The 9,310-nt window shown below is 38.7% G+C and overlaps 1 protein-coding gene across 1 annotated transcript; it reads right to left on the reverse strand.

Moving 5' to 3' along the window:
• Positions 1-318: 318 nt before the first annotated feature.
• On the reverse strand, positions 319-2,587 carry LOC129808937 (uncharacterized; the record flags this gene model as incomplete). Its single annotated transcript, XM_055858844.1, has 2 exons — positions 2,383-2,587; positions 319-2,324 (listed from the first exon to the last, which is right to left on the reverse strand). Coding segments are annotated over exons 1-2 (2,211 nt in total), but the record flags the coding sequence as incomplete, so codon positions are not given.
• Positions 2,588-9,310: the final 6,723 nt, after the last annotated feature.

A 9,310-nucleotide genomic window follows, 5' to 3' on the forward strand; every position in this document is an offset into this window, starting at 1 on the left:
AGCCATTGTTGGGGACGTAGCAGTTTTATGGATTGGGTTTAGTTTCAGTTGGCAGAGCTTAAGAAATAAATTTGTGTTCGTTCGTCTTGAACAATTTTTATGTGAATTTTACTTTTACTCAATCATTACTATGATTTTTCATTTTTAACATTTCTCCCTCTTGGTGCTTGCACCCACTTCTTGAATTTCAATCCAGTAACAAAACAATCTTTGCGGCCACCGCCGTCTTAGCGTTGGTGTCCAACCTCAGGAGTGAAAACGGTGGAAAACTCCATCACTGGTTGTATAAGTCTTTTCTGCTTCTATTAAATCACTTACTTCCAATTGCGGGAGTCCATCTGAACTAATATCTTGATTTTCTTTCTTGGCACGCCATTTTTTTATCCAATAACGTGTACAATTTCTTGCTTGAGCTGTAGCTCGCACCAGTCGTCTCCATCTTGAAAATCTCTCAATCTTTGGTACCAGCAAATCGTCCTCAGGAACATCAATTATCATATTCACCATATGAACTTCTTCGTCATTCTCACAATCATTGATTATATTTTCGATTGGCCAGTCCTTCTCATCACATTTAAGGAAATTAGGTCCCACAAACCAGTTGCTATTTTCACTGAAGTCACATTTCACATTTCTTGTAGCCATGTCAGCTGGATTCTCTTTGGTAGGAACCCATTTCCAATTCCTGATGTTAGTCTTCTCGTCAATCTCGTTGATTCTGTTGGCCACAAAGGTTTTATATCTTCTGGAATCACTTCTGATCCATTTTAACACTGTTTGGGAATCACTCCAGTAAATTACTTCATCGATCTTGATGTGAAGACAATCTTTCACTGCGACAGCCATTCTTGTACTCAGTCTAGCTGCTTGTAATTCCAGTCTGGGTATAGTCGAGCCTTTGATTGGAGCAACCATGCTTCTTGCACACACAAAACTGACATCAATTCCATTCACTGATTCTATCCTCAAGTATGCCACTGCTGCATAGGCAAGGCTGCTGGCATCCCCAAATACATGTAGTTGAATTTTCAAAGCGTGAGGTAAATTGACTGAATAACACCGAGGAATCTTTACTCTGTCGATCGTCTGAAGTTCATGAATGAACTCCCTCCAGTTAGTCAGGACGTCTTCAGGAATCTCTTCATCCCAGATGATCTTATGGCGCCAAAGTTCCTGCATGATCATCCTTAGAACTTCCCTTATTGTTGGAACTTTCTGGGAGGAGAACATGTCCTTCGGGATGTGATGGAAATTGGTCTTGAAGGTGAAAACATCATCTTTAGAATCCCACCACAATCCAAGCACTCTCTCTGGTTCGTCTTTGTTGTTTAGACTTTTCATGTTGTCCTGAAGAGTATCCAAGATTCTTTCATCATTTGCTGTCCAGTTGACTACATCAAAACCTGCTTGATGCTGCACATATATGATGTCTTCAATGCGTTGTTGTGCTTCTTCTATGGAATCAGCAGTGCCTAGGTAATCGTCACAATACGTGTAGTCTAGAATTCCCTTCACAGCATCAGGAAACTCTTCTTGAAACTCCTTGGCATTCACATCTTTAACATAAGCTGCTAAAGCTGGAGAACAAGATGCTCCAAAGGTCATAACTTGCATCTTATATTCATCTGGGGGCTTATCTCTTGTCATTCCGCGCCAGAGAATCCTTTGATAATTGACGTCTTCTTTTCTAATGTACACTCTATGGAACATCTCTCTGATATCCCCCATGAAGGCGAATTTTCCTCTTCGGAAATTCTCCAGAACTGCTGGCAATGATCTCAATAAATCAGGTCCTTTTAAGAGGAGATCATTTAGAGAAACATCATGAGATTTTGCTGCACAGTCGAACACAACTCTGATTTTTCCCTTAGCTGGATGAAAAACAGAAAAGTGGGGTAAATACCACACATTCTCAACTGGCAACAACTTTTCCTCATCCGTTATCTTTACAAGATATTTTTTCTGGATATGATCATCCATTTTGGTACAATAAGCTGCTGCTAATTGTGGGTCTTTGTCCATCTTTCGCTCCACAAACGTCAAACGTTTCAGAGCCATGTTCTTGGAGTCAGGCACTTTTGGGGGCTGTTTTTCTTTCCATAGCAATCCAGTCTCAAATCTTCCATCACTAGTCCTCTGTGTTGTCGATTTCATAATTTCCAGTGCCTTCTTGTCGTCCCTTGAATATCCTTGTCCAGGAAGATCAGTCCCAAAAGATTCCAATGAGAATGATTGTTTAACCATCTCATATAGTTCGTCTTGGCGTTCTATAGTCGTCATTACTCGAGCATCATGAAAGTCCTTGTTGTTAAGTTGGCCCATAACTGCCCATCCAAGCCAAGTCTTAACAAGATATGGAGAATTCCATTGGCCATGAATGACCTCTCTCAACATTATTCATGGACTCAGGCTGTCCTTCAGATAGATACTTCCAGTTCTTGGTGAGATTCTCCACATCAACAGACTGTTTAGGTAACTTCATATCTGTTACGGTGTGAACATTCTTCAAGAAGTACATCTTCGAATCCTGAAGAGTTCCCTGAATTTCACACTTCACCATTTGGGAGTCCTCTTCAACGCATTGCATTAATGTTGCCCCTTGCCATCTTAGCACCTTTCAAGGTCCAGAAATTCCCACTCTATCTGCAAGTGACCGTTTCATCATTGTAACGGTCGATCCTTCATCAAGAAACGCGTATGTCTTGATGCGTCCACTTGGTCCTCCCACAAAGACAGGGACTACTTTAAGTAAAACTGTCCCAGAAGTCTTTGACACATGTGCAACTGTATTTATTGCACTTGCTCCCTCCTGTCTCGAAATCTCGCTTGATGTTACCTCTTGTCTAGGAATTTCAACATTCGATGTTCTCCTTTCAGGGCTATTCGTTAGTGGTCTATTTTGTCTCGGAATCGTCTCTGTATGTAAAAGAGAATTATGTCTTCGTCCACAACCATTCACAGAACAACGAATATTTCTCTTGCAAGTTGAAATTCCGTGATTTGGCCTGAAACAAGAGAAACAAAGCATGTTGTTTGTTATCATTTTCCATCTATCATTTACTGTGGCATTTTTGAAAATATCACAGCTGTAAGGTGGATGTTTCCCCTGACAGAAACTGCAAGAGTTTCCTTTCTTTTCAACAACTGCAGCCACAGTCTTCAATTTTTCTTCTCCTGTCGTGGTGTTGTAAATATTTGCAATCGGCAACCGATTTCCCGCTGCACGAGCCTTTACAGCCAGCCATTCAGCTAAAGTCCTCATCGTTACCATATGCCTAGTCTCCCGAAATTCGGACCATTGGATTTGCATCCCCAGAGGAAATTTGGTGAGAACTTCATCCATTAATTGTGGATTTTCTATATAGCAATTAAAATTGAAGCTTTCAATTGCTGCCACTGAATTGGTCAATGTGGCTGAAAATTTAATGAGGGTGTCTGGTTTGTCCTGTTTGATTGATGGTAAATCCTTCACCTTCATAATCATGGTCTTTATCAAGTATTCGGGTCTTCCGAATCTTTCACATAGAGTTTCCATGATATTTTCAACGTTTTGTGACGAATATAAAAGAAAATGTACAGCCTCGCGTGCATCTCCTTTCAGACTCTTTTGAAGAAGCATGAGTTTTTCGTCGTCTGTGTATTGGCATACCCTGGTGATATTCGTATACCAGGATAAATATACGGGGAATTCTTGAATATTTCCGTCAAAATATTGTACTTCGTTTCCCATCGTCTGTCTTGTGAGAAACTTTTGCATCATTTCCGTAGTGTCGGTCTCTTTCTTCTCAGGCGGAATCGTGTGCATTGCTGTCTGTATGGCTCTTTTAATTGTTTTATTGAGTTCATCCTCAGTAATAGAGAAAATTTTAGTCGTTTTTGGTGTTCCATTATTTTCAGTCGTCTTCAGTTTTTCAAATCTCTGAAGAATTGGGCCCAAATCTTCGAAATCTTGAGTTCCTTGTCTCGAATTTCTTGGTGTGTCTTTCTGAGCTACTTTTCCCTGTCCGGGAACATCGTGCTGTGTTCTTTGAGCCACAGATAGCTGTGCTCGTTGTTCCAAGACACGTTCCTTTTCCTTGAGTAACTCAATTTCCTTCATTGTCTTTTCCATTCTCGTCTGAGCTAGGAGCTCATCGACATGACTATCATCTTCATCGGAACCAAACCTCTTTGGAGGTACTCCTTTCGTTGTTCTTCTGCTACGCCTCACCATCGTCGTCGTTGATCCTAATCCGTGATCGAAGGTCCAATTGTTAGGGACGTAGCGGTTTTATGTATTGGGTTTGGTTTCAGTTGGCAGAGCTTAAGAAATAAATTTGTGTTCGTTCGTCTTGAACAATTTTTATGTGAATTTTATTTTTACTCAATCATTACTATGATTTTTCATTTTTAACAGCCATAATTCGGCCGAAAATGACATATGGTTCCATTACCTGGAGACATGGGTGCTCCACCCACCTCCATAGCCTTTAGCCTTCCTAGAGACACAAGGATAGTAGATCTACATCGGGATTGTGACATTCCAATGTTAAACAAGTTTATCAGAAAGCTAAATACCAAGTTATTACAAAGATGTAAAGATCATAAAAATCCACTAATTAGCCGAATTAAAAAGGCTAAAAATAATTTAGGACTCCCAAAACTCGATATTCGAGCGTAGTCTTGTGATAGTAGGTTATGTTAGTTAAGCATTAGTTAAGGTAGTTAAGTTAGATTTAAGTACAAAAAATCCAAGAAAAAATGCAGGTTTTATAAAATTTTCCTGTGGAAACTAATATCCCAAGACTCATTAAAAGCCGTCATAGTAAATACTTAGCTAATAGCATGTCACATCAAAAATGCGCTAAAGGTTTACATAATGTACCTTGCATATAGCAATCAGAAAATATCCATCTTTTGTTAGAAATAAGATCATAGATGAATAAAGATATTTGAAATCGTAAAAAAAAACTTCTAAGTCATTCAGTGCTCAACAAGAATTGGAAGCAGCAGCAGGATGGCTGACGGAATTTTGAGCGATTTTCAGGAAATTGAAGATAATTATCGGGAGATAATTCGAGAGAAGCGGAAATACTAGAGATCGTACCATGAAACCAAAAAAGCTGTCAAAGATTTTCTTAAATACGTTAAGGACAACCATTCCAAAGACTGTAAGTAAAAAAAAATACAATTCAAATATTAATTTTCTTTTCTTTTCAGTTTACAGCCGCGTTGACAAGAAGTACAACGGATAGATGTCTGAGCTGAAAAAATTAAAATAAAATAAAAAACAGCCCTTTTTAGGGCTAAGAAACAATATTTAAAGAGTTGGATAAATCAAAAAAAAATTGAATTACATAATTTAATTTTCTGGAATTAAAGCATTCAAATGTTTATGGACCGAAATGTTCCGGGTTTTGCAGTTTGGAAAACGAGTTTATGAAAAAAATATTTACAATTATTCTTCCAGTATTTTTCCACAAAATTATTTAGTTTTTGAGGAAATTGGTTAAATTACTAAGATATAAAAAGGGACAGATAATCCTAACCGGCTTATGTAGGTGAGATTCTTAACGTGAGCTAACTCGGAATGCATGCAAATTCGATTTAGAGCTGAAGTTGGGAGACGCCATTCAGTTATCTTGAATCAAATTCGTGAAATTATACAAATTTTGTATTTAAACCAAAATATCAAGGATTTGGATGAACTGACAGAAAAGTGTTATATGGGTGAAATGTAGACCAGAATGTTCTCTATAATTTTCCCATAGAACATGATCTCATCGATTACTCAGAAGCCAAGATAATCGAGGTTTTTTGTTTCTTAACTCGTTTTTTCATCCAGAGTTCCCCAAGTGTTCGTTTGTTGAACTTCAACTATATCAAAGAATTGTTGTATTTTGCGGGACTTTCCATTTAAACCCCTATTTTAAGTGTCTTGGTGGAGTAGAGGCAGTCAAATTGGCATCTGAGTGAATTCAAAGCGTTATTATGGGAAAAATCAATTTTTTCACACTTAAACGGCAAAATCGGAGTGATAGCGTGGTCTGAGTGGAAAATGATGTATGGACGAAATGTAGAGACAAATGTGCTCTACAATTATGTCGAAGTAATCATCAAAATCGGTTCAGCGACAGTCGAGATAATTGAGGTTATGTGATATTGAAATTGGTTTTTCGACTGTGGCGCCCCTGGTGTTGGTCCCACGAAGTTCAAATATTCTAGAAAGTTGTAGCATTTGGTGAGATCTTTCGTTTAAGCCCTCATTCATCAAAATCGGTCACATAGAACCGGAGATATGATTTTTTGAATTTCGTGAAATTTGACCCCTCATATCTCCGGCCGTTCTATTTCGATGAATTTTGACGCTATCACAGCGCCACCTGTGGTGACTTTTTGAACTTCCATCTGAAAGTGCTCATCGAGACGAAACCAAAAAGGTAAAATTTATGTCGCTATGTTAATTAGAACCGGAGATAGAGGCCGGTCAATGTTCGAACTTTGACCCCTTATAGCTCGGGTCAGAGGTTTTAGATCGACTTAAGTTTTTTTTTGTTTGATAGGTATAATCAACGGCTACAACATACTAAAATTTCAGCCCGATGCACAATGGAATTTTTGAGTTATTTAACTTTTAAGATTTAAAAATTTTCTTTTTAATAATAGCGCCCCTAGCGGTGGTTTTATGAACTTGCGATGTTAGAAGGGGAAGTGGCATTTCATGAGAGCTTTCCAAAAAGCCCTCATTTTTTAAATTCTGACAATTAGAACCGGAGTTATGGCCATTTTAAGAAATTTTTTTTGGACCCTTATAGCTCGGGTCAGGGGGGTCGGGGGACCTTAAGTTTGGTACTGATGGAAAGCTCTAAGGCCCAGCTATAACATACTAAAATTTGAGCCCGCTCGATGCCATAGGGGCGGAGCTATTGAGAAAACAAAAAAAGGGGGGTCTTCAAAATGGCGGAAGGAGGGGTGGGGGGTGGGGGGTCAATGCACCATGTTGCAATTTTCATACGATATTTAACCTTTGCCGAAAACCGCAAGTCGATATCTTTTTTAGTTTAGGAGCTATTAAGCTCCAAAGAGCGGCCGGACGGCGGCCGGCCGGCCGCTCTTTGGAGCTTAATAGCTCCTAAACTAAAAAAGATATCGACTTGCGGTTTTCGGCAAAGGTTAAATATCGTATGAAAATTGCAACATGGTGCATTGACCCCCCACCCCCCACCCCTCCGACCAACATTTTGAAGAACCCCCTTTTTTTGTTTTCTCAATAGCTCCGGCCCTATGGCATCGAGCGGGCTCAAATTTTAGTATGTTATAGCTGGGCCTTAGAGCTTTCCATCAATACCAAACTTAAGGTCCCCCGACCCCCCTGACCCGAGCTATAAGGGTCCAAAAAAATTTTCTTAAAATGGCCATAACTCCGGTTCTAATTGTCAGAATTTAAAAAATGAGGGCTTTTTGGAGAGCTCTCGTGAAATGCCACTTCCTCTTCTAACATCGCAAGTTCATAAAACCACCGCTAGGGGCGCTTTTTTTAAAAAGAAAATGTTTAAATCTTAAAAGTTAAATAACTCAAAAATTCCTTATGCGATCGGGCTGAAATTTTAGTATGTTGTAGCCGTTGATTATACCTATCATTATCTCGACTGTCGCTTAACCGATTTTGATGATTACTTCGACATAATTGTAGAGCATATTTGTCTCTACATTTCGTCCATACATCATTTTCCACTCAGACTACGCTATCACTCCGATTTTGCCGTTTAAGTGTGAAAAAAATGATTTTTCCCATAATAACGCTTTGAAGTCACTCAGATGCCAATTTGACTGCCTCTACTCCACCGAGACACTTAAAATAGGGTTTTAAATGGAAAGTCCCACAGAATACAACAATTCTTTGATATAGTTGAAGTTCAACAAATGACTACTTGGGGCACTCTGATGGATGAAAAAACGAGTTAAGAAACAAAAAACCTCGATTATCTTGGCTTCTGAGTAATCGATGAGATCATGTTCTATGGAAAAATTATAGAGAACATTCTGGTCTACATTTCACCCATATAACACTTTTCTGTCAGTTCATCCAAATCCTTGATATTTTGGTTGAAATACAAAATTTGTATAATTTCACGAATTTGATTCAAGATAACTGAATGGCGTCTCCCAACTTCAGCTCTAAATCGAATTTGCATGCACTCCGAGTTAGCTCACGTTAAGAATCTCACCTACATAAGCCGGTTAGGATTATCTGTCCCTTTTATTATTAAAACAATAAATCTGTCAAATGAATCAAATGCTACAATAGACCCGCCTCCACACTTCACTTGCATTCAAACACTGTGTGCTATAAATACTGCTGTACCTGCGACGCTAATGCATTAGATAACTGAACACCGAAGACGCAGTAGCAGAGAACCTCAACGAAGGAAGTCAACATGGCGGAAGGAAAAGCTGAGATTGCGGCGAAAATGAGGGAACTCCAACAAAAAGCAGATGAAGAACTGGAGGATTTGAGAGCTCAGAGGGACCAATATCTGGAGAAATTAATGGTCATTCGAGCCATGTGCGAAGACCTTCTCGATACGATCGAGAGCAGCACCATGGACACCGATCATGCACATCTTATCAAACAAGATGTGAAAAAGAAAATCCATTCAATGACTTGCATTTTGTAAGTCTTTGAAAACTTTCATCCAAAAAAACGGCCCTTTTCAGGGCCACAATAATTTACATAAAGAGCTTAAATTAATCCTAAAAAATCAAATAATTCATTGACAAGTTGGCAAGCAAAGCACAAACTGCCTTTCCGGCGTTTTGTGCATGAGATTGCTCGAGATTTTTCCATCCGATTCTTCAAAGTTGATGTTGTTTTTTTTAATTCTTTTTTTTTTGCTGGAATTGAAATTGTTTAAGGACACCAAACTGTTTCCCGCCATGCGCAAATAGTCGAAATTTCTTACCAAAAAATGGCCCTTTTTAGGGCCATAACAATTATTCCACAAAGAGTTATTCGATAATCCTAAGAAATTTACAATAATTAAACGCAATTACTAAACCACGCCCATTTTCAACACATTTTAATTTTCTACTACCTTTCGTGTTAAATAAATAAATTCAATATGCAAATACACTAAATTGTTCAGAAATAATTTTTGAGAAAGGAATATTAGGTGAGATTCTTAATAATCTCACCTACTATAATCCTAACAAAATTTCATGTCGTCCGGTCGAGCTCAAACTTGGCCAAAATGTGTTTCAGCACTTCCTGATCACGAATATATATGTGGCTAATTTACGTTCCCGGCCGGCCGCTCTTTGGAGCTTAATA

This window comes from Phlebotomus papatasi, unplaced genomic scaffold (genome assembly GCF_024763615.1).
Source record: "Phlebotomus papatasi isolate M1 unplaced genomic scaffold, Ppap_2.1 HiC_scaffold_212, whole genome shotgun sequence".
NCBI classification, from domain to species: domain Eukaryota; kingdom Metazoa; phylum Arthropoda; class Insecta; order Diptera; family Psychodidae; genus Phlebotomus; species Phlebotomus papatasi.